This window comes from Streptopelia decaocto (assembly GCF_964273445.1).
Source record: "Streptopelia decaocto genome assembly, chromosome: 1".
Taxonomy (NCBI): Eukaryota; Metazoa; Chordata; class Aves; order Columbiformes; family Columbidae; genus Streptopelia; species Streptopelia decaocto.
Genome location: NC_138663.1, coordinates 134,361,067 through 134,386,782, shown reverse-complemented (window position 1 = coordinate 134,386,782; position 25,716 = coordinate 134,361,067). Strand labels below are relative to the sequence as shown.

Here is a 25,716-nt window from a genome sequence, read left to right as displayed (position 1 = left end):
GTGTTGGTATTTAAGGGCTTAAAGATCAACACCTGCAGTGCTTATATTGTATTTAACCAATCTTTACTCAGATAGTGTTCCGCTTTACTGCAGTCACAGATCTGTGATCCGCCTGTGGAAGGAAGATTTCTAGGCTTGTCCCTCAATGTTTCTGCCCATGTGTAAATGAAGGGTAGAAAAGGATAGCGGGGAGGTAGAAGTGCACATCATGCCAAGTCCTTAACTGTCATTTTCATAGCTCCTGTGAGTTTGTCACACATCCTTAACCTTCTTTTAAAGTCATTTGCTTTTCATGGTTTTGTGTGCCACTGAAAGTCACTTTTAATTAAATGTCATATAAATAATAAAGTCTTAATTACATAATTATTGCAAATACCTGTGTGCACACTCCCAGAATTGGACAGAGTGCCAGGAGAGCACTTGAAGTGACTTTTCTCACTGGGAACTGAGAGTGCTCTGCAGCAACTGGGCAGGAACAAGGGTTCTCAAAATTCAGGGTCAATGTGCATTTAAAGAGGAGTCAGATTTGCTCCCCACCCCCTCCCCCCATACATTTTGCAACACTCAGTTGCAAAAAAACTTTCTTAGTGTTAAGATCAACATTTCTTAAAATGCTTCCCTATTTAGTCCCTCACAAACTCGTTCAATCAACACAGCACATTTTTTTTTGCCAGACAAAATTGCGTTTTTGCTCAGACTTCCTACGTGGCTTGCCTTTGCCTGAGGAAGACTTATAGACCTTGCAAACCACCTTGCCCTTGTTCAACTTCATGAAGGGTAGCTTCCCCCTTGCTCTCAGCTGCATCGGCACCTGTCCTGCACAAGGTGCCCTCTGAAAGGACTCGAGAACCGAGTTTCTGGTGGAAATTCTGACGTGCAGACTGGGTTATCGGGAACCACAAACTTCGTGTCAGCATCAGTTCAGGCTTGAGAGACAGAGGCTGGTACAAGATAGCAGTACTGATAAAACAGCCACTCAGTGTTTACTCTGGAAGGCAAAGCTTGTTGACCTGGAGGAGTGTTGACTATGATTAAGTCAGTATTTTATACAGTTTTTATTTTCCAGTCATTTCCATCATTAAAATTAGGGTATATGCTCTGATGCTTCATGGTGGTGATTTTATTCAGAGACCTCTCTCTGCCCACCTCCATGCAGTTACTGAATACCAGACTATGACTACAACCAGTCTTTTATAGAGTCATTTTTAAGCCAGTTAAAAATGCCATTTCAGTAGATTGCCCTATTTGAGTTTGCAAGAACAAACTGTATCTTTTTTATTGCTTTTGACTGGCAAAGTACAAGGTTTAGGCCATGTTTTGCGTGGGCTGTAAGGTTATATTAATGGCTTGATTGGTGGTCATAAGTTCTATATGTATAACTAATGTGTAAATACAAAAAAATTCCCGAGGTAAAGTGGTCACAACGTCTTTTATTTTCTTTTACTTTTCTATTACTCTTTGGAGAGCTACTGAATCTTGTATGCAAATTCTCATTCTTTAAACAGAAATGAGGGGATTTTAGTTGTGGTGGGGTTTTTTGGTTTTTGAGATTTTTTGTTTGTTTGCTTGCTTGTTTTTCACAGAACATCCCCAAAGCTAAAATTTGCTATCTCACTTTCTGTGAAAGTCTAGGACACCATTTATTTGATTACCTATGCAAGCAGTAAAATAAGCTAGCAGAGTGGCAATATTCATTTCTACTTTGGTGAGTCTTCATTCCCTTCCCAGAGTAGTCTCCTCCTTCCTGAGGCACTAGGAGCATCAGAGAGCAGATGAAATGAATCAAATCCTGAGCTCCACTTATCTCTATCGATCACAGCAGCAAGCACAGACTGTCCTCTTGGGAGCTACTGTGGCTTCTTCTGAGCAGAGAGGGAAGAACAAAAGTGTCTGTGGCAGGCGAGGAAATTGGGCAACATGCTGAGCTCTCTTTTTGTTATTCCCAATGACCGCATTTGCCCCTGTACAGCTTGCACAGTCTGGGTAGTCTAAGGATGAATTGAGGCTAAAAATGAAAATGCATGGAGGAATTTCAAGAGATTTACTTGTGCAAGAGGGTCAGCACAAAGCCATTGCTTCGTGCTGGACTTAAAAGCTATTTTGAATAGAACTTGAAGCAAAACATAATGCGCTAGAATTTCTCACAGCAGGGAACCAGATCTCTGAGCAGTGTAAATTGTCCAAAGGAAACTATGAGATGAGTATCACCCATAATAATTATTTAGCAGGATAACTGCTGCCAGTTTTGGCTCAAAGGTTGTCTTTAGACATGGAGAAGCTCTGACTAGTTTATCATAAGAATTACCTTTTTTCTCCTATGATATGCCCAACAAGGGAAGGAAGTTTTATAACAAAAACACACAGACTGCAGAACGTCTTCTTGTTGTTTTTCTATTTGCATACCATACCATTTTCTGGGAAAAATGATAGGCTGTTTACAGAAAAATTAGATCACCAACTGCAGACTGTCCAAATTAAGATAAACAGTAATCACATAGCACTTACACCTTTAAAATTATTATTTAAAGTTATTGGATTTCATGGAATTGAAGATATAGGAAAAGATGGAAGAAGGTTTTAAAATACTGAAAAATATCCTTGATATTTTCTATCATGCTAATTCGGTATAGTGAAGGGGAAGGGATGAAAGTTAATGCATTGATATGTAGAAATTATATGATCGGTCATTGTGTGGGAAAATAAAAATATTTCTCCCCTGCTCATGTCTCCATTAGATTTTACTGAGCAAATTCTTATTTGCTTAACACATCCATTGGTAGCTCTTGCATGATTCCAGACAGAAAAATCACTTAACTTTATAGGATGCTGAATATTGGTATCAAAAGTCAATAGCATATTTTCTCCTAGTAGCTTTGCATTTACTTTAAAAGCTTCCCTTCACCTGGAAATAAAGCCTGTCCATATCTTCACAAAGTAGGTGGTCCCTGACACTAATGCAGTGACTGACACTACTGAAAGTAATAGCCCTGTTCCCCTTGCAGCCCAGAGCTCCTAAATCTGCTTTTCGTTATCAGTATAATGGGGTTGAATATATTTTTAAAAGGTGGTAGTTATTGATTACTTAATGGAAAAAGTTAGTATGGAGAATTGCTGAAGCAGCCCTATTTAGTGCTCTCCAGTGCAACAAGACCATTATCTGGAATAGTGGAAATCATCCTGTAACCCTTATTAATATTTAATAAGGATGAAGCAACATTGAAGTACACTACAAAATAGCCTGAGGCTTCTGCACATGTAGGATATAAGGTTGTTTCAAGGGTCAAAAAAGAGTAACTGATTTCCCTGTGCTCAAGCTGTTCATAGGTAAGACCAACAATAAACAATGTTTTTCCTCTTGTTCCTTTTAAAGTGTTTGCAGCACATCTGCACTTTAATATACAGTTATTCCTACTAGACATCTTGAAGTGATTGAATGCAACAGAAAGGTCAGTGTATGTTTAGAGATTGCTGTGTGAGACTATTTCATACTTTCCCAATATTGCTGTGAATCTCAGTCTCCCTGTTTCTATCCTTCCCGTTCCATGCTGCAGGGAACATTTGGCTGGGTTGACGAGCCAGTGAAAGGTGTTAATCCTGTCTAATAGAACCATAATCCTTGGGGCTGTGTTCTTATATCATACTATTGAGCTAACCCCTTGTCACAGGATATTGTTCATCTACTTAATAGCAAAGTTCTTTATGGGAATTTTAGATAAAATTAAAGTGTACAATCCAAATTGTCCTTTTCAATTTCACTGGGTAAAAACAAACAAATAAACCACAACGTTTAGCCAACAGAGATTTTCTGGGAGATTACAATCAATTACAAGGAGAGCTGTGTAATTTTTTCTTTCTTTTTTGTTTTTTCCTCCCCAGTGAGTAGTAAATGTAATTTTACTTGTCCAAAAATATTCACAAATCTGGGTCAGCTTCTTCAAATAACCTTTGGCTAGACTATTTTTCAGGTTAGATGTGCACAGAAATGCTAGTGAAAAAAATGATGTTATTTCTTTTTTTCTTAAATTGCAGCGGTTAGAACATGGACCCAAAATGTGGGTACACTTTTCCATCTGTTTGTACTCAGGCCTCTCCCACTGCTATGTCAACATCGATTTTTTTTGAGGGGAGGGTGAAATCATTACTAAATAAGTGCGGGAAAATGGGGAAATGAAACAGCAAGGAGCTTATATTTTCAGTTGTGTTCCAGGAGATGCTGATTTTCTTCTTCTCAAATGGAGACTCTAAGACAAAGTATTTTCATATGGTATCCTGTAGCTTTTCTTTGCCTTACTTTTTTCTCTCCGTAAACTATTTTTAGTTTAAAAGTGACTGTGTGTAAGAGATTAAGGGGCTAATATGGGTAGTAACCCTGTGATTAATGAGCACAGACAGAATAAGATCAGGTCCTTCCTGGATGGAGACACTGAGGGGAAGTACGTGTGTGCTCCACATAGCTGGTACCATTTTCACAGAGAATCACAGAATGTCAGGGATTGGAAGGGACCTCAAAAGATCATCTAGTCCAATCTCCCTGCCAGAGCAGGAACACCTAGATGAGGTTACACAGGAATGTGTTCAGGCGGGTTTTGAATGTCTCCAGAGAAGGAGACTCCACAACCTCCCTGGGCAGCCTGTTCCAGTGCTCTGGCACCCTCACTGAGAAGAAGTTTCTTCTCAAATTTAAGTGGAACCTCCTGTGTTCCAGTTTGAACTCATTACCCCTTGTCTTACCATTGGTTGTCACCGAGAAGAGCCTGGCTCCATCCTCATGACACTCATCCTTTATATATAGGTCTTGGCTCAAGCAGGTCTTTGGTTTTGTAGCTTTCCAGAAGACAGCACTCCCACAGTGTTGCTAACCCTGCCGCCTAGGTCAGCAACTGGAGGATGGGTGCAGGAAGGGTGGTCTTCCGTGCAGTTCAGGCAGTTCTGTTCCTCTCACCATCACTGAGAGATTTCTCCTTAACTTGGCTGAAAGCAGGTTGATGCTGGCATTAAGCATGTCTGCAACACAAAGGCAGGCAATGGGACTGGCTATTAAACCAGTTCTTTTCTCCTTTTGTTGCTCAAAGGATGGTCTAAGTCAGCTACCTCTGAGGCTACCTCGTGAAAGCTCTTAGCTGGCAGAGAAGAAGGGAAAGCCATTATGGTAGAGCAGAGCCAGAAGCTCAGAGGTTCTTTAGAGAGTTGTGGCATTCCCAGATGGACAGTGATGATACCTGGAGATGCCAGGAGAAAGCATGGAAATTGCATTAGAAACCAAGGGCAAGATAAAAAGATGACTCCTGTGATTAGAGGAGGGAGGAAAGCAATGGAGCAAGGAACTGGTTTTGCTGACATCACATGGTCAGGATAAATGGATTAATAAATACAGGAAAACCTGTAACCGAACAGTGAAATCACTTATTAATTTATTCAGGATGTGTTTATTTTGTGGTTTGCTATTTAGTTCAGCATAGTTTATCTTTCAATGCAAGGGGATTTTGAACACTCAGAAATATACTAAGGTGATATAATATAGTATATAACAGTAAACCCTGCTCACAAATTCTGATACTGCATTAAAAGACTGTCATTTAGTATGAAAAAGTGAAGAACTTCAAAAAAAAGGACTAGTTCTGAATTTAGCTTTGAGTATTGGTGAAGACATAAAAACAAGCTCTTTAAGACAAGGTAGACTGTAGAAATGTCTGATTTCTGGTTATTGTTAGGGCTTCACTTAAAGGGACTTCTGACTTGTCATCAGTGTCGATTTTATGCAGTTTGCCACCACTGGCAGTGCAGTGTCAGACAATTCTGCCTGGGCATGTCTAGCAGGTATTTCTGCATGACCTCTCTTGCAAAAATCTCCTTACCATGTCAATTATCCACACACAGAAAGAGTGAAAATTAGAAGGCGGTAAAACCAATCCATTCACAGTCTCTTAATGCACAGCTCAAGTAATGCAGCCTTTCTTATGTTAAGCAAAGCTGTGGCACAGGGGAAAATTGTACCCATGTAGATTTAAAAAATCAGATATTCGAATTGCAGGATTGGGAAGAAAAACACATGGCCTGCTTGATTATTCTGTTACTTGCTCCCTCTGCAATATATGCATTTTGGACAACATGTATTGGTCCTTGCTGGTTTCTGTTGGTAAAGAACCATAGAGTCTCTACAGCTGTGAGAGTAAACTGTGAATTGTCGCAGTTTACATCACCATAACCGACTCTATGGCTTGTATAATATTTATGGAAACAGCTTTTTTCCTCATGGACAGAAATCTTACCGAGAAGTAACTCGTAGATATCTGTGCATGAGTAATGTGAAACTAATGTAGAAAAACTCATAATCGTATCCACCATCTAATTACTGTTTGAAGCAGTATTTTTTGTTCATTTTTCTGCTTCTGGCAGTACAGTCATAAATTTTTTTCCCTGTAGTCACCTCGTAGTTTGTTTCTGGCTGGATGTAGCAGTTCACGGTCCACTGATCTGGGAGGAATTTTTAACACAAACAGATGACTTGACAGTTGTATTTAAATCTTAATAACAGAATAAAATGCCAGCAGTGAGTCAAGGTTGGTCTTCTCTTTCTTTACAGCGCACGAGCAGCTTTGGAAGCTTTGACCGTTTCAGGCACCACTCGATATCAAAGACAGACGATTCAGCTGAGGTCTGTATAACACAGAGTTTTACTTTCTTCAGTTCACTTTCCCATGACAGTTATGCGAAAACATTAGGAAACTACTGTGTAAATTTTACACTGGTGAGAACTTTGTTGGTGTACCTGGATCTGTCTGGGCAACTGAGTCCTTGCCAAAATGAACAAGAGAATCGCACCTAAATTTTGGTGCTTTGATGAGAAGACTAGAAACAGTTTTTCAAAAAGACAGAAGTACACTTCGGGTTGGTGCATACCCAAAGTAACCAGCATGTGTATGCAAACCACAGATGTGTCATTTTTGTTTACAAGAAGCCGGCATAAATCCCCTCAATTCTCATTTGGATTGAGGACAATAAACAATGGGAAACAAAATTTTCTATCACAAAAAATATTTTATTTCTGTCATTCACACATACACTGGTGTGCTGTACACCTCTTTAGGTACATGATTCCCCAGGAAAATGATTATGACTGACTTCTGTCATTCTAACTGCATTGGTGTCCTTAGTGTTTTTCTACTTCTATTCCGCTACACTGAATTTCATTGTTGTGGTGAGCTGTTTCTTACTTTTTAATTTCAAATCAGACATCTGAGTTGGAGACTATAAGTGACATTGGAGATGCAGTACAAACTAAAGCAGCAAATAATGGAGGAAGTTTGGGTAAGAAGATGAGAGCCATTTCCCTTACCATGAAGAAGAAGATGGGTAGAAAGTACATCAAGGCACTCTCTGAGGAGATGGTAAATACAGCTTAAGAATCTCGTGTTTGATGATAACATATGCAAAGTAAAAGTGTTATGTGCATTTTTCCTTTTTACGTTTCAATTGTCATCAGTTATGACAATCCATAAAAACGTGGTAACACATACTAAATTAAAACAGCTTTTAGTATGTACCTTTTCTTTCATGTGCATGTTAATGTACACACACACGCACATATACAATTACAGCATCACATAGTAAGAACCCAAGATAGACAGGAGTTTAACATCATTGAATTTTGTTTTGTCACCAAGGACCATTTCTATAAGCATCACAAAAAATCTCCTGAAGTGGATACAAGGGAGTATCAGATGAGCCCCATCAGCAGTCTGATACTCAACCTGAGCAAAACGCTTCATACGAAGAATTTATCTTTCAATGCAAGAATTATTTCTGAAGTCCGTTTTGTAGAGATCATCCAGCATCCTAGAGCATGACAACTTACACACCTTATCTGCTTTTACCTTACCTAATCTTAGTGAACCTATCTTTTTTAAACTTAAAAACATATAATGTTTCACACACTGCAAACCCTATTTTCTCAGTATCTTGTGTCAGTGAGTTCTGAATTTTAAAACACATAAGGAAAAAGGACTTGTCATACTTAACCATCCTAAAAAATCTAGCTAGTCTGCATCCTATGCCACACTTGCCAATATCAAATAAGTAGGCAAAATAAATAAGAAAGTTCATAAGTAGAAAATAGCATTTCACAGGATACCTTTAGACAGTTTTTGGAGGTCAAAGACAAGAATTCCTATTTCATAAGTTTAGTTTGCGTTTTTGCTAAAATTTGGGAGGTTGCAATCCATATGTGATAAGAAAGAAAAATCAGAATTTCAATATTTACCTTCTGCACATTTGCAGCAACTGTTTACATGACGGAAATTCAATGAATTATCTGGTTGGCCACACATGTAGCATGATCTTCATTCCTGCAGGAGATTATGACAATCAATACCAGTCCACAGATTCAACTATGGGTTGTAATGTTGACTGGTGTAACAAGTACTGTTCTTGTTGAAAACCAATATAGTCTTTCATTTCAATGCTATGCCTTATACGTACCTGTATGGGTTCCTACTTCATACATGCACTGTAATCTTGATGTCATCAGTCAACTGATGAATAATTAACATTTCCCCAAATATTATTAAGTACTGCAGGATGTTTTGTATGCATCAGGATTTCACACACATCGGCGACATGATGAAATTGGCTGAAGAAATTTCTTCCTCTGAAAGCTCATCACTATTTCATTTAGCTTTACACCATCCCTAACTTACCTGTGACTGAAATATGGATCTTACTGTTTGAATTCATTAAGTGTATAAGCTGTGATTCCTGAGGTGTGATTTAATGTTATGAACTCAAGGGGCCAATTTCATATGCTGTTAGTTTTTGTGTGAGAAACTTGCATCTGTCAATTCTGAAATGCACTGCATTTTGAGGCCAATGTGTAGGTCAGGCAATGTAGTGAGCATGGCGGTAGAACACATGTGTGCAAGCTGTCTCCTGAGCAGCCTGGATGGAGTGCCAGCCTGCTGCCAGGTGCCCATGGTTTTCAGAAGTTCCAGGCAAAACACATCTGCCTCAGCTAGCACTTCATCACATGCTTTCAGAATTAAACTTTATAGTTCCTGCTCAGAGACAATCAGACCAAAAAAATCACCTGATATGGCTATCTGCAAATTTCCCACTACAAGCCTTCGTCACTGCTGTGGTATATTGCAGTCTTCTGAGATGGAGAAACAGTTTAGCCACTTGAGCGGGAGTGGAATGAATTGAGTGGGGCAGAGAGGAGACAGAGGATTTCTCCAAGATCCTAAGGATCACCACTAGCAAGTGGTGGTGCTAAACATCCTTATTATCAGGCATCAAATTCTAAAATGCTTTCTCTCTTAGAGTGGTTCTTAATAAAGTGTAATGATGATTTAATCTCCAACAAATATTTAAAAAAAAAATAAATTTTATAAAATACATCTCTTGGTGGTTAACATCTGATTTTTGTGTTAAAGAATGAAGAAGGAAAAGATGACAGTGATCCTGGTGGTGGAACACACACAGAGAAGGTATCCCTAAAAAACAGTGACTCTATGGAAAGTCTCTATAGTCTGAACAGTGGCCAAAGCTCATCTAGTAAGTACAAGATACTCACACTTCTTATTCAGTCACTGGATCAATATTGTCATTGTTTAAGTCTGAGGTATCAGAGCTGGTGATCAAAAATGTGATAGTAGCAAGCTCTTCAGTCTGGCAGACAAAAGTGTAATTCGATTAAATGGGTGTCAGCTAGGGTAGGGAAACCTCTTTCCAGAAATCTGCTCAGTGTTTTTAAGAGTGGAAATACTAACTGAAGAAAAAAACAAACCAAAACAAAACAAACAAAAAACAAACAAACAAACACACACAAAACACCCACCATGGATTGTAGGGGATGTTGCTGGTATATAAGCCATACTTGTTTTGGGTGACTGTGACTGCTGTGGTACTGGCACCCACAGGGTTGCAGTCACTGGGTGCATTCACACAAGCATCCTCTCTCAGGGAGTAGTGCTTTTGAGTCCATCCTTCGCCCTGCAGACGTGAGGCACATAAAGTGAGAGATATCTCTGACATGATGGAGGATGGGGGCCTGACCTGGCACCTTCAGGTCTCAATACAGAGAGGCACAGTCTGCTTCTCTGCAAACCCACCAAAAACCCTCCCCCAACAGGGCAGTCTCAGTTGGAGGGCAGATGAATCTCTGAAGAGGAGTTTGCGTCCACTTGTCTATCCATTGCTCCGTTGTGGACATCTGCTGGGCAGTAGGTCACAGCTTCCATGATGACACAGCTGTGCCATCACTGCAGGCATCACCTGAGCCCTAAGTGGGGACCCGAATTGCAGTCCAGACCATTTGTACTTGGTAGTTAATCTGGCCCTGAGACGGAGCTGTGCACTTAAGCAATCACCTCAAACAAAACCATTTTTATGATCATTTTCTATGAAGTGATTTGTGAAAATTGTATATGGGAATTTGCTTCCAACACACTGCTTCTCTTATCTAAAAACATATTTGGATGGGATATTGCAGAGCTTGCTCAAATTTGCTTGAATTACTCTGCTGATATTTTATTGCTCAACTTGGATAAAATGACAGGCAGAAATGTTGATAAGATTAAAATTTTCCTCTGCAATGCAGGTTCCTTTGATGTTTCAGCTAGCTCTCTAATGAAATAAAATAAGTTCTACAGTACTTGTTTTCATTTCTATGAATAAACAGGGGAAGTTCAGCAGAATTAATTCCCTAAATTGCACTTTTAGAGTACATTTTATTAATCTGCAGAGGTAATATTTCAAAAAGTCTGTAAGTAAAATGTCTAGTCTATTAGTATCATGAACAGAAAAAGATTATTGCAGGGAAGATGTTAATGCAAGATTTGCTACCTATTTTCTTCAGTCTCTTGTCATATGCTTTTTATTGAATGTATTTTTCCTAGAATGTGTCAAAACCACAGAGAGTACACTCTTCCTCTAATTCTGTGCCTTTGAACACTTTACTCTTGACTGCAGTGCAGAATTGCATGTCTGGGCACTTGGTGCAGGAGATCTCTCAACTTGACTCTCTTTAAGGTGGGGTGACCAGCTGCTCAGACGGAACAAGCAACAGGGACAGCCTCCGGTTTGATGACGAAGTCCCTTACACTGGGCCCTTCTGCGGTCGAGCCAAAGTTCACACGGACTTCACACCAAGTCCTTATGACACCGACTCTCTGAAAATCAAAGTAAGACAACCATCAGGATTTCTTTGCCAGTAAGAATGCCAGAGGGGCATTTCTTACATGTGAAGAATATGATTATGAATGCATTTTTAACTGTTAAGCATGTGTAATTCTCTAAAAGCAAGACCAATCTGGTTTTGCAATGCTTCTATAAGGACTTAGTTCAAACAATGCTGCAAAGCCAACTGCTGCTAAAGGCTTTTTAAGGCATAGACTCCAGGTAGCTACTTCATCATGGTATCTACCTGGATACCACAGCTTTCCTCAGAGTAAAATACATGTTACTTCCCACATACTAGACCTAGAGTAAGAAAACCTTGAGTGCCATGGGATGTCATGTTGCCTTTTTCAGTCACAATTAGGATATATCAAAAGCTCAGTGGCACACATTGCCTTTAATGAAAACAGTTCGCCTTTCCATTATTAAGGTTTTCTTTAAGCATACCTTTGAACTATGAATTTTCACTGGCCCTGACAACATGGCAGGGGTGGTCATGCTGTGAGAGTGAGAAAAAGGAGCTTCAGACATGCGCCCAGCTGAACATTACCAAAAAAGTTCAGCCCTTTTCTTCTCCTTCCATGCACAGATACATTCAATATCATAATTCTTCAGACTACTAATGTCTGTAATATGGACTTCTTTCTTTTCCATCTTTGTAAAAACCTTCATATCCAGATCATATTCACACATATTCAGCATCCTTTTTTCTTCTTCATAGCCTCTTCTTTTTGTCAAAATCCTCATCTGTATCTCACTTTGGGCTCCCTCTACTCCTTTCTGGCCTACATTACAGTCATTGCTCTGTCAGTCCTTGCAGTCTTCACCACTTGCCCTCCACTTCCACCCACACCTAGGGCATTTCTTTCAAAACAGTTTAACTGGCCACAAAATGCAAACGTCTGCTGGCTCACATAGGTTACTTTTTTAATCACTGGGGCATTGTATTTTAAAATTATAAACGAATACTTAGGGTTGAAGTACCCTAATTTTATCTCACAAAACATCGGTACCTTGAATCTGAATACAAAGTGCGTCTGCAGCTTGGCTTAAAGTTACTGCCGAGTCCTGATCTGCTTCCACATCTGAAATTCCTGGGCCTCCATGAGTGCATAGAATAATATGCGTGCTTATAGACCTTTAAACAAATGTTTATCTAGTTCCATTTCAGACATGCTTATAGCTCTGAGCTCCATATTCTAACAAAATCAGGTTGCTGGAACAGTCAATTTCACACCTGGGCTTGTACCAAAAGTAGGGTGACTGCTTGACTTGCAGTGTCTTGACCAGACCACAAAAAACACAAAAGCCCTGGAGTTGTTAACAAGTATTTTAAAAAACGGAGTTTGATTTTTAGCTTTGTTGCAGAAAGCCAAATGAATTGTGTACCTGGGGATTTGTTAGATAAGTCTCTCAAGACTTTCAGCATTTTTATAAGTTCTGTGATACTTGCCCAGAAGAGAGGACTCAATTCTGAGGTCATGAAAGCAAGTTTTGTAGGTGGTATGACTTACAAGGGAGCCTTTTTACTGCAAGAATTACTCAGAATGACTTTTGCTGAGCTGAGACCTTGGTTCCCACAGTGTGGCTGCAAACACCTTTACCAAAAAGCCCTCTTGAAGTAGCTGTGTTGTCACTCATTTTTGCACTCACACTTGTGAGTGAATGCACAAGTTGGGAGAGCTGAAGGGGTTAGATCTGTCTGCTAAGATGCCTCCCAGTAATTTCTCAGTCAATTGTGTTAACAATAGTGGGAAAATTTGTCAGTCCTTTGGGAACAACAGACAGGAAGATATTAATGGAGTTAAATGTTCTTTATTGCCTTTGAAACATATAGACAGGTTTTTTTTTACTCAAAAATAAATGGGTAAGAATCCACCTTTCACATAGCTTAGCTGTCAGTATTTGAAGACCCTTGAGAAGCTGGATGATAAGATTATCATGAAAATGGTTTGGCACATATTTGAAAAATAACTTCAGCAGTTGGCTTTTTGCCAAAGCTATGTCCACTATCCATGGCAAAAGTTGGTTGCTGATGCAACCCTACCCCTTTCAGGGACCAAGTAGAGCACAAAAACGGTGAGAGGGGCTGCTTTTGCTCACCTCTCCTTCACAAAGGTTTGGAGATACCAACTAACTCCATTTTCTGTAATTATTTTGTTGTTTTTGTTTGGTTGTTTTTTGTTGGTGTTTTTTGTTTGTTTGTTTGTTTAATAAAAGCAAAGGAGCTAAATCTCAGTAATTTTTAAAAGGTACTTTGCGCTGACTAGTTAAGATTCTGTGCTGTCTGTGCTGGTTTTGGTCCATAGAGGAAAAGCTACATATAACAAACCAGATGTGGAAGTAGTGCTATGCTTTTTTTATTGTTCTAGAAAGGAGACATTATAGATATCATCTGTAAAACCCCCATGGGCATATGGACAGGCATGCTGAACAACAAAGTAGGAAACTTCAAGTTCATTTATGTGGATATTATCTTGGAAGAGGAAGCTGCACCCAGAAAGATAAAGCCGCACAGAGGAAGCAAAAGGACCAAGCCTAAAACACTGCAAGAGCTCCTGGATTGTGTCCACCTGCAGGTCAGCTAATACGTTTCCCAGCTGTATTTGAAACATTTCATTTCTGTGTGCTTGGGTTTGGATGTCATTTACAGGCAGAAGTAGAAAGGAAGGTTTCAGCAGTTTTGTTGTCAACAAAGCAAATCAGCTTCATGTCTGTCTTTTATCTGATGTAAGTGGCTTATAGGCCTGCATTTTACCACATCATTTGGTTAGGCTAAGACACTTCACAGAAAGAGGCGCGGAGGTGACTTGTCAAGTCACTGTAACCTGACTGCAATCATGCACCTGATAGGAGGTGTGTGACTGTGGACACCTCAGGGACAGGACTGCAGTCTGACTCCAGTGCCAACATTTTGAACTTGGGTTTCTAATCTCTCATGACCTTTAGAGAGTAATAGTCTTTTTTGCACTATGCTCATGTTATGCCTCCCTCCCTCTCTGCAACCCTGGTTCTCGACTGAGTGTCAAAGCATAATTAGGTCATGATTTACAGGTAACATTTTTAATAATGGTTATTGCTTTGGTGCTGATGCAAACACTCCTTTTCCTGGCATCTGCACAGAGTTTCATACTGCGTCAACACACAGCTCAAAGGGCACCATGTGTGAGACCACACGGCTGAGGGCTCCCTCAGTTTGTCACGCTCGCTTATGTTGAAGGGCTCCTTCTGTGCAAAGGTAGAGCACACCCTGCCTTAGAAACCCTCCTGGAACCAGCATGGGAGGCACTCATGAGGTGGCCCACAAAAGTCCAGATGCTTGGCAGATAAAAGTATTTCTGGCAGAGCTCTGCCCCGGTCCAGTTTGCTGTCAGACTCTGTTAGACAACTCAGGCACAGATGCTGGGATGGCCAGGAGGACCTCCAGGCCTCACCGCCTCTGTCCTTTCTTGATTTCCAGCTCTGGTTTACACCAAAGGTGGGTCAATCAGACTAGAGAATGGAGCCCATTTCAACCTGACAAAAGAGAAATTGTGTCTATTCCTTTACTAAACATAGTGCTTTTTCACATTAGAGGATTTGCTTGTTTCTTTTTTGTAGGAATATGCTTCAACCCTCTTGCTAAATGGATATGAAACTCTAGAGGACTTAAAGGATCTACAGGAGAGCCACCTGATAGAATTAAATGTTTCAAACCCAGAAGACAGGGCAAGATTGTTATCAGCAATTGAAAATCTACAGGACTATGACAGTAAGTGTTTAAACCTTGTTTAAAGTCACAAGAATGTTTTAACTTAAGAAACACATTTAAAGAAATAGTGATTCTCACACTGATCTGTTACTTGATTTTTTCTTTAAATATGAAGTGTTGATTCAGATGGTTTTCTTATTTGTTCAGATAGAAAGCCATACACCTCTTCTACATATGCATATGATTACTAGACTAGTAACATGTGGGTGATTTAAAATTTCTTATTTCTAGGTCCTGCACTATAGATTGGTAGCAACTATTGCTTAAGAACAACCCTATTTATGGCTGGGGATCCGACCCTCAGAGAGGTTAAGTGACTTCCCAAAAGTCGTAAGGGCTGTGCAAGAACAAAGAATAAAAATTCTGTACTAGTATCTTAACCAAAACACAGCTTATTTCCAATACCTACAGCAAAGAATTTTCTTTAAGTTTTTTTAAACAATATTCTGCAGTAGAATATAGGTTTTCCTTCTCTCACTTCATCCCACACTTAAATCCTTGTCCAAATCAGATTAGTTTTTAGGAAGGTTTTGTAAAAAAAAGGAAAAAAAAAAAAAAACAACGAATATATATATATATATATATATATATATATGTCCTAGTAGGTGGTTTGCACTCTTTTCTCAAAATGAATTTGACTCAGATTTCTGGTGAGCTTGTGAAAGCTGATCATATGGGGTGTGTATTGATCACCGTGATGTTTTCTTCACTTGTTCCTTTCACTGGGAGTGAAAAAGTTAGGATCATAGCATCATAGAATCACAGAATGTCCTGAGTTGGAAGGGACCCACAAGGATCATCGAGTCCAACTCCTGTCACTGCATATGACAAACCCACAGTCCACACCATGTGTCTAGGGACATTGTCCAGTCTCTTATTGAACACTGTCAGGCTTGGGGCCGTGACACCTCCCTGGGGAGCCTGTTCCAGTGTTCCACCACCCTCTGGGTGAAGAACCTTTTCTTCATGTCCAACCTAAATCTCCCCTGGCACATCTTCCTGCCATTCCCTTGGGTTATGTCATTGACCACTAAAGAGAAGAGTTTGGCACCTGCTTCTCCTCTTCCTCTTGTGAGGAAGCTGTAGCTGCCATGAGGTGTCCCCTCAGTCTCCTCTTCTCCAGACTGAACAAACCAAGTGACTTTAGCTGCTTCTCATACGGCTTCCTCTCCAAACCCTTCACCAACTTTGTAGCCCTAGGATACAGAAGAGAAAATATTGTTCTCATGATATTTTAATTATATTAAATTTAATATTTTCAACCTGACTTCAAATTTTAAATAATTTATGTCAAATTCATAGGAACTACAACTAAGTATCTATTTAATTAGACACTTGGCCAAAACAGGAAATGTTTTCCTCTTCATTAATAGTCATGCTTACTCACCCCTGTGCTGAGCAGCCATCTTATCAAATGTGCACTCACAATTGAGAAGCATCTGAAAGAAAGAAAAGGAGACCTGCAATGTCTTAATATCAATTCTTGCCATTTTTTATCTGCTCAGTAGGTAGGCAGCTTTCCAATTCTTACTCCAGCACACATACATATGGATGCACATACCTGCATGCCCATATACATAAGCCAGTATGTAAATCTCGCTGGGTTTCTAAGCATGTCTTTGGCTATCTCATCCACTCATCTTTTACTGCAGATGTTCTCTGATCTTTCTTGTGTCTTTGCTGACCTTGTTTATTACTGTACATTTGTGTTTTTTTTGGGACCCCACTTGTACGTGCAGTCTTTCCTGTTCTTAGTCAGATTCCAGGGAAGGGTAAGGTTCTTGCAAACACAATGGAGGCATTAAAAGGGTTTTTCTTGCCCACCACGTTGGGTTGCTCTTTCTGCTCTATAGCTTTGTGAGATGACAGGCCACAAAAACACTCTTACAGGGCTGCTTGTGTAGAAGTAATGATTGAAAGAGTGAATCCAGGAAAAAAAAAAAAAAGGTTACATTTTCAAATAATTATATTGCAGGAATGTAGCTGTAAATCACTTGAAAATATGGGGTTTTTTTCCCTAATTTGCCCTTAAGCTGAGGATACGTATGTCTGTGTATACTTTTTGGTAACTAGACTTGCTGAATTTTCTGCACCTTTTATTGTGTATGATTTTCTATATCAATATTTAGCACAAAGAAAATGAATGAAAGCATTATTAAGAAAAATTAATGAAAGCATTATTAAGAAAAATTAATGAAAGCATTATTTAGAAAATTAATGAAAGCACAAAGCAAATTAATGCTAGATTGTAATTTTGCATTTTTGCAACAGTGTGAAAAACAAAACCAAAGCATAATAGCTTTTAATAGACCACGCGAGTGTCAGACTATTCTGGGGTACTGAGGATATGGTTTACTATTTATATCCCTTGTGTATCAAAAAGTATAGTAAGTGGCCTTAGACATGTAACCTTTATAGAATATGACAACAAGTTTTTCTTTTTCTGAAGGTGTCTTAGCACTTAATATTCCACATACACCTGTGCAAGCATCAAACCTAACAAGGTCCTTACATGGTCCATACAGTGAATATTAATAAATTTACCTTCATTATCCAAATAGGGTTCTTCATAATTGGCAGCATGGGATTAAGTCACTCCTCCAGGCAAAACAGTATCCCTGATGTTATCTGCACAGTAGTCTAATAGTTTAAATTCTTGTCATGGTTCTAGAAAGAGGAACATCAAATCTTATAAAGTGGCCCATGCTTCAAAACCAGTGATGACATTGTAGTCTTAGATCAAGAGATAAAACAAATATTTGCTTCACATCCACTATAGATAGGCATACCAAATCCTTCTAGTATTCAAATTCAATAAAATAATATTCCCGGAATTTGTGAATACTCACAAGGCCCAGAAACAAGATGTATTTATATACCACGACAGCTATAAGCATTCATTTAAGTCCAGTTGAGGTGCATAAGACTGGTGCATATTTTAAGGTAAGTCACACATAAACACTTTCTTGGTTTGGGATACTGTCTTGAATCAGGACTGAACCAAAGCCTTGCCTTGTCTGGTTGCCAAAGGTTCATAGCATTTGTCATGTGACTGGTAGTGACAGGACAGAATTTAACAACCTTCCCTAAAAAGGAAGATACTAAAGACTAAAATTGATAAAAACTATCTGTCAAGTTGTTATATCAAAAGACAGGGAGTTAGAATGATTTTGGGGATAAGCTCAGCATGAGTCTTACTTTGTCTGAATCATTTGACCTCTTCGTCCTTCTGTCAATCTGATTGGAAAATTGGGTTGAAAGAACTGGGTGCTACTGTGAAACTGAATTCTGAATCTGAACTGAACTTTCCTAGGTCAATATATTTTTTTTCCTAAAGGGGCATGACTCAGTCCAGCATAAATGATTTTTTAATTAAAATTGATTTTCTGCATTGCTTAGAAGTGAGCAGCATAATTACCCACAACTACAAAGTAATCTGTTTACTGGCCAAGAGTATTCTAGTATAACTTCAGCACTTTTCCAGGTAAAAGTTCATTCTTTTTATCAGCTTTGTGAAAAAAATACTAAGGTCATAGACCATATTTAAAGATCTAAGCCCGTTGTTCTCACAGGGTGTGGAAGACTTCCATGTCTTTGCATTACATTTGTGCTTCCATGAAGCACAAGTTTGATTAAGGAGTGGAGTCTCAGGTGTGGTCCAGAGTTGAATGCAAGGGTATCTGAGTTTTTGTGACTCTGTTACTATTTAGAAGAGCCAAGTGTGCTGGAATATACCCTCATTTTACTAGATTCTACTATAAATGTAGTAAAACAAGATTTAGTATTTCTTTAATGTGATATCTGATATTGTGAAATGTCCAGATGTTTTTACAGGGCTTTTAATATTTTTTTCTTGCCTTGGCTTTTTCTTGACATTTATTGTTTGTTATAGTAAGTGATTTCTTCATGCCACATACTTGTGACCATATAATTAATGTTGCAGAATAAACAGTTATTGAATTTTCTGACCAAAAGACCTGCAGAAATAGTTTCCACATTATATGCTTCTTAAAGCCATCCAAAATGTAGGATTTCTGGCAGTGAGAATTTTTTCTTCTTACATTTTATTTAGACCTGAATGAATTTGAAAGGAAAAGATTTACCCATCTTACACCAAGAATTAAAAATTTTATTTAGCAAATGCTACCACATCATGTTTCTTAATCATATTTTGCCTCCTGGTACTGCACTATCTTCTTTCTGCACTTCCTGGGAGTCAAGGCCCAAATTCACCATCTTCAAGCACTACATGCAGGAATGCTATCCTAGAACTGCAAGGTCTTGTAAGCTCCTCATGACCTTCCCTCCCTTCCCAGATGTCTTTTTATATTTTCTAGCAGTTGATTAGACCTATATATTTGGGAAAAAAATATTGGTTTCCATGAATTCATGGCTGGTGAGGAAAAAGAAAAAAAAAATCTCTTTTTCATAAAGTGTTTCTTAATAGCTTTCCATTCTTCTCCCAGATGGTTTCTAGACAGGAGATGGATGTCTGTGCTTTTGTAGGATGCTATTTTTAAAGTGAAGCAGTTGCTGGATGGCTAATGAACAAAGTAATAAAAGGAGGTTGGAACTTTTTTCTTGACCGTTTCCCAGGACACAGGTTTTTGTGTGCACAAAATAGCCTTGACTCTCTTCTCATTTAGATGGTGCAGGTCAAGATGTTCATTCCTGAAGTCCAGTGGATTAAATTAGTGTGAAGCTATTCTGAGTTAAGGAAGAGTCAGATTTCATCAGATATGTGCATACAATTCATTTTGTAGAAAAAAAAAGGTGCATATGTGCAATTTGGCAGACAATATTTTACACTTATGTCCCAAAATCCACTTCCTTAGCTTATTTTTCTTATTTAAGTGCCAGATCGTACTCTAAATCCCACTGCCAGTACCAGATAATGTTTGTTCGTTATTTATTGTGCTTGGACAGAAAGATAGTATATAGCTGAGGACACAACTTCCAGTTCTCAGTTGCACTCCTTAAGTGAGGACCTAGCACATCAAGAGTACCATTCTACTCTGGGCAGTCCCTTTAAGTGCTTGGGATCATACAATATCATGTCAAGGTCAAATGGTGCTCAAAGACACTCTCCTCTTCTGTACTGTGGTACAAATTATTGATCTGGACATTAGTACTTTCAGATTTCTCAAGGAAGCTCATCCTTGCATGAGTATTAGTATTTTTCACCCTTTTTCAGGCACATCTGTTTGCTTCCAGATTTTAGAGAAAAAAGGAGCTTCTCATTTCCTTTTTCACCATAGAGTCTCATGTTGGTTCAGTATTCCTCCCACAAAAGCTGTGCCACTGACTTCAGTAAGTGCAATTTTTCAGGTTGCATGTCTGTAAATATCCACGAAAGGTTTACTTCTTTGAGTGCCCAAAGTATTGCATGTGTGGGCAGAACCACTTCAGGTTTCTCTGCTTCTTTTTCAATAAATATTGCCATTTGCTGCTTCAAAATTATCCTTTCTGAATTTGACGCTTTGTGAGTTTTCATTTCTTTTTAACATTTAGGTGTTCTAACCAATATGGGCACTACAGGTTGACACATGGCCTTCGTATGTACCTCAGAGGTCCAACATCAGCCTTGAGGATACACTTTGCTCCACTTAGTTATTATATGGTGCTGCTCTGTCTGTCACCATTGCACCTTACAGGAAAGCGCACAAGTGACTCTGCCTAAAGCACGGTGCTCCTAACCCAGTTTGCCTTCTGGGCAAAACCTGAGTAGCAAACTCTCAGAGGGCACACTCATATATATGGCTTGCTGATGGGTGACCTTTTTTTTCCAAGACAAGCTCCAAGCCTCCTGCCACTCATCTGGTTTAAACCGAGATAACCACACAGGAGCCAGTATGACCTCTGTACATTCTTGAGCTGAATAGCCTTAAACTTAAGCTTAAAGTGTTTTCCTAATCAGGACTTTAAACTCATTAGAAAAAGGAAAAAAGCTGATGAAGGAAAAAGGAGATCTATCCCCGCATGTGTCATGCACATCTATGTCCTTGAATAACAAATATTCATATCAAAGATCCAAACAGCAAGGAAGATTAGTATGCATCACACATCTATTATTAAGGCTAAATGCCTCACATTTTTTTCAGAAGTCTGAATACAGTCCTACCGTTTAAAGTAGAATTAGAATATGTGTGTCAAAATGATGCGTATCTTGGACTTTCCTGGCCATATAGACAACAGAGACTAAAAGCTATTTATCTTATTTGAAACTGCTTTACTGTAGAAAAACGATAGGACTTTCATTTGTTAATAAGATGGTTATTTCTGATGATTCTGCAACATCTAATGACAGTTTAACTTTATTAATTCCTGTTTCCCGTGCACTGTCTCTTTCTTCTGATGTCCAAAAGATTGACAGCAAACTTACCTTTACTAATGTGGAACTTCAACATGTATGTGTTAGAGGAAGGAATTAAGTAGAATTGAATTGAAAAGAAAAAAAAGTTGTCTGCTGCATATATTTATAATACTCAACATCCTGTTCAAGTGTTTCTGTAGCTACTGCATAATATTTAAGGTTGCTTTAAAGGGAGATTAAAAATTTTTTTAAAAAGTTTAAAAAATAAATTAAAAAACCCAAAAAAGTGCCAAAGTTTGCTTTCAGTCTTCTCTTTTTAAATATGAGGGATGTGTTCAACTTCTGCTCAGAAAGAAAAATGGAAAATACAGTATTTTTACTGTCTCAAACACCTGGACATCTTTGTTTTTCATGTAAAAAAAATCTACTGTTAGGGGAAGAGAGAGAAGTTTTACATTACTATATGTTTTCTAACTAGAAATTTCTTATTCTCCTAACTGATCGAAATTCAGATTTAAAAAAAAAAAAAAAAAAAAAAAATCTCAGTTCCAAGCTTGTCTGTGCCTTTTTCACTGAAATTCACAAGGGAAAGCCATTGCTACAACAGAATTTAGGATCTGTTTTTAACATAGGGACTACTCAGATTATCAGAACTAGTTACAGGGCACTAATATAATGAATGAAAGTGTATTTTCTTTTTAATCCACTAGTTATTTGGTCTTCTTTCCATTGTAAAACAAACAAAGTGGATGGAGGTTCCTCTTTTGACCTTGAAAATGTAAACAGGATTAACACTTTCTAGGTCACTGCTTCCCGGGGCAGCAGATGATGTTCCAGAAGCTGATAAAAGCACCGGCAAGCAGCATTAGGCTGATGAGGGGATTAAGGGAAGGGCAGGGGAGCCCTGACCGCAGTAGGGCAGGGGGATTCACCCAGACACTGGCAACCCAGACCTGGGTCATCTTGGTGCCTGTGGGATGGGTACAAGAAGCTAATGACACAGTTTAGACAAGGCTTTGCTGGAGCATCTGCTGTTATTTGTGCTAAACTACTTCTGTTGCTACTAATAGCAGCAGTAATACCTTCACTGGTGTAATGCTTTTTGTAATTCCTCCCTGACTTAAATCAGAAATCAATTGGACCCTACATGACCAAATATTTTCCCTGCATAGAGAGATAAAATTGGACGTGACAAACTGTGCTCTGTAAGGTGAGAAGATCAAACAGTTACAGTTATCAATTAAATCTGATGAAAGTTGTACTCCTTCATGCAAGTGCAATTAATCATTAATTTATTTGGGAACAAGGTGAGATTTCTATTCCTTGGAAAGTGTTTAAAGTAATCAGATTTTTTTTTAAAAATACATTAGATTATGCCTATAACCTATTCATGCAGAAATGACTGGGTCATTGTATTCTTTTCTTCAAAATCAGATCAGTTTAATAACTGAATTAGGCAACTGAAATACAGAAAATATTAAACAGAATTAATCAGCCCAAACAAATCTACAAGACTTCCATCAGGACCTAGAAATATTTCTCAATATATCAAAATGTGTTGTGAAATAAGCTCACTGAAATCTCACACAATGAAGACAGGTCCTGACTCTCCTGCTGTTCCATTTAAATATTTTCAGAGTGAAACGTTACAGTTTTTAATTTCTAAGTTATTCTTTGTTACACAATACAACACAAGATTGAAAAAAAAATAATCCAAATTGTAAATCTTTCCCATGTTGCCAAAGGTTATCATTTCCAACAACCGAAACAAATGTCAGTACAAATTTTCCTTGTGGAAATTTTATTCTGGGATTTGACCCTGGAGTTACACTAGATTAAGATTTTGACAAAGGATAAAATCCTTCATGAACTGGAACTTCCATTCTGCCTGTACCTGAGTTGAGACAGCTTAAATCTGACTAAATATTTGAAGCTAACTAATTAACCCTTGAGAAACAAGTCAAGTGAAATAAGGGAACCTTATTATAAGGGAACCTTAAAGCAAAAAGGCTTCTTTTTTTCCAAAGGGCTAAAATCTGGGGTAAAACCATCTGTTTCCCATGAGATTTGTTCCTTATACTTTGGAAAGCAAGCCCTAGTCTGAAGTAAAAATAAAGTTACAGGAGGGTGATAAGGAAAAAGAAAACTATGAAAGATTTTATATCTTCTAGCTTGTTTTCTGAAGAAATTTATTGTGAGTAAACATCATGTATTTCACAGCCAGAAAATATGAATATGAACTTTAACCACAAGATATATTACGTTGATGATATACAGGTATATCCTGTCTACAAGGCACCAGCTTGTTAGGCTTTTTTTGAGAGTTCTGTCGATACCCTTCCTAAGTTGTAGATTTTTGAGCTTGAATAAATTAGTCATACAGCAGCTAAACAAGGACAAGCTTTTTGCAAGATAATTTGTTTCTACTTGGTGTTGGAACAGTGTTCAAAAACCATACAACTGGAGTTAGTCATTTTAGCTTTCTCTGAGGCCCTTGTGTTTCAGAAAATAACCTTCTGGATATCAAGCTAAAATTAGGAAGTTTCCATCAGCCACCCACTCCCACTGAAAAGTTCAGTGCTTTAGAAAACCTGATTACGACATCTTTACATCGATCACCTCTGAAGACCAGCTCATTGTATCTCACTACACAGTGCACAGAGCAGGTGAAATGGTGGAACTTGCATTCAGAAGATGCAACACCTCTAATGCAATACATTATAAACAAGGTGCAGTAGGCTACGTGATTGGTTGCGTGAATAGGCTCTGGAATACATGAGTGTGGGAGGGCAAAAGCTGCCACCTTTCCTGTGGTCATAGTGACCACACATGGTGGTGACTCTTGCACCTGTGGACAGCCTAAAGGACCTCAGTCTAAAAGATGAGGCCAAAGTCTCCAGTATTCATCTCTGAGCAACATACTACAGGATCAAAGACAACCTCAACATCAACTTAGTTGATGTTATACTCTTGTAATCATATTCTGAGTTCTTTGATGCTGAGGTTTCTGTTTCTGATAGAAAAAAGATATTGATCTCATCGTGTGTATATTACCTACTCTGTTTCTACAGTTCTTCAAGATCAGTCATGTTTCTACCTCAAACTCTTTCGCAGGATACTTGTTTTGACAATTTTTTTCTTTCTTTCTAGTTGAACAACAGCAGAAAAGTGAGGGTGACCAGGAAACGCAGAGCTTAAGCCCTCACCACGGCTTTGACAAATCACTGTTAAATGACTGTCCAAGAGATTCTGGCTGTTACATCTCATCAGAAAATTCAGATAATGGTAAAGAAGAAGGAGACCCAGAAACCCTGTCTGACATGGTGCAGTCAATAACAATCACTGAGTCAAACTGATACAGTCCTGCTGCTTTTCTGCAGATTTTCAGAAAAGACAAGCAGATTTGCAGTGTGATGGCACAGAAGGAGAACACACAATATTTTCAGCACCAAAAATCTACTTCTGTCTGATGTATGGTGCTCTAGACTGTCTAATATGTGGACACCCAGTAGCTAAATATTAGCTGATAAGAAGAATATCTCATGCTTTTCTTTTCAATGAATCCACAGACATTTCACTGAAAGAGTTTATACACATGTATTTATAAAGATTTGTACAGCAAATGCATTTTCCTTCATAATACTGAATTGTTTTAGGTAGCGGTACATAATACGTATGTGTTCATTTCTGGAACTGTCCAAAATGTAAATATTGTACATATTTATTTTAAAAATATAAGGATTAATCACACTGTCTCTATTTTCAGGTGTGTTTTGTTGAAATTTGTACAGAATGTTTTTTCATTGATATGTCATCGTAATAAAAAGGTGGATACATTCTCATCCCACTTTGAAAAGCCCCAAGCTAATTCTCATTAATATTAAAGCTGTTTCATATCATTCTTATCCAAAACAGGCTCTGAAGTAGACTAATCTCTCCTACACGTCATCCTGGAGGTACAAAAGAACTGTAGTGTGAATCTGAATCAAGCTCTCTGTGTTCATTCTATTTTAGAGAACATAGCCATCTGAATGGTTCATGCACAGGCAATTTCTTTACTGTTATGTTCACACCTGTTCTCATTCTTTCCAAGCATTATATAGAGGATGCAAGCTTGGAGCAAGAAGAAAATCAGTATCAATGCAATGCTTTTATGACCACTTTTTGTGAAACTCTTGCCTTTTGTGCGTGGTGTGAAGTTTCTTACTAGAGTATTTGTTTGTATACAGAACTCAGAAGCTAATATGGTTATTGTGCACTATTGTCTTTTATAGGAGATTTTATTGTCATTTCCCACTATATTTGCACTGGAATACACATTTTAACCACCTGTCTTCTTTCAGAGTACTTCATTCAATAATAAACAGAATCATGTGTTTGAGCCCTTTAAAAACTTGATTTTTAATGTGACTATTACATTTCAAAGACTGCTCTTTTCTAAGACTAACATTGTAAATGGCACTTCCACCAAGCATTTTTA

General features: G+C 38.4%; 1 protein-coding gene across 1 annotated transcript in view; it reads left to right on the top strand.

Annotated features, from left to right (window-relative positions):
- Positions 1-25,094, top strand: part of SAMSN1 (SAM domain, SH3 domain and nuclear localization signals 1) — a 36,426-nt gene extending 11,332 nt beyond the window's left edge. The window contains exons 2-8 of the mRNA XM_082051280.1: positions 6,584-6,655; positions 7,233-7,388; positions 9,429-9,549; positions 11,026-11,177; positions 13,545-13,751; positions 14,773-14,923; positions 24,387-25,094. Of these exons, the coding sequence (XP_081907406.1) occupies positions 6,584-6,655; positions 7,233-7,388; positions 9,429-9,549; positions 11,026-11,177; positions 13,545-13,751; positions 14,773-14,923; positions 24,387-24,592 (1,065 nt within the window). The 3' untranslated portion in view covers positions 24,593-25,094. The remainder of the gene's footprint in view (positions 1-6,583; positions 6,656-7,232; positions 7,389-9,428; positions 9,550-11,025; positions 11,178-13,544; positions 13,752-14,772; positions 14,924-24,386) is intronic.
- The last annotated feature ends 622 nt before the right edge of the window (positions 25,095-25,716 follow it).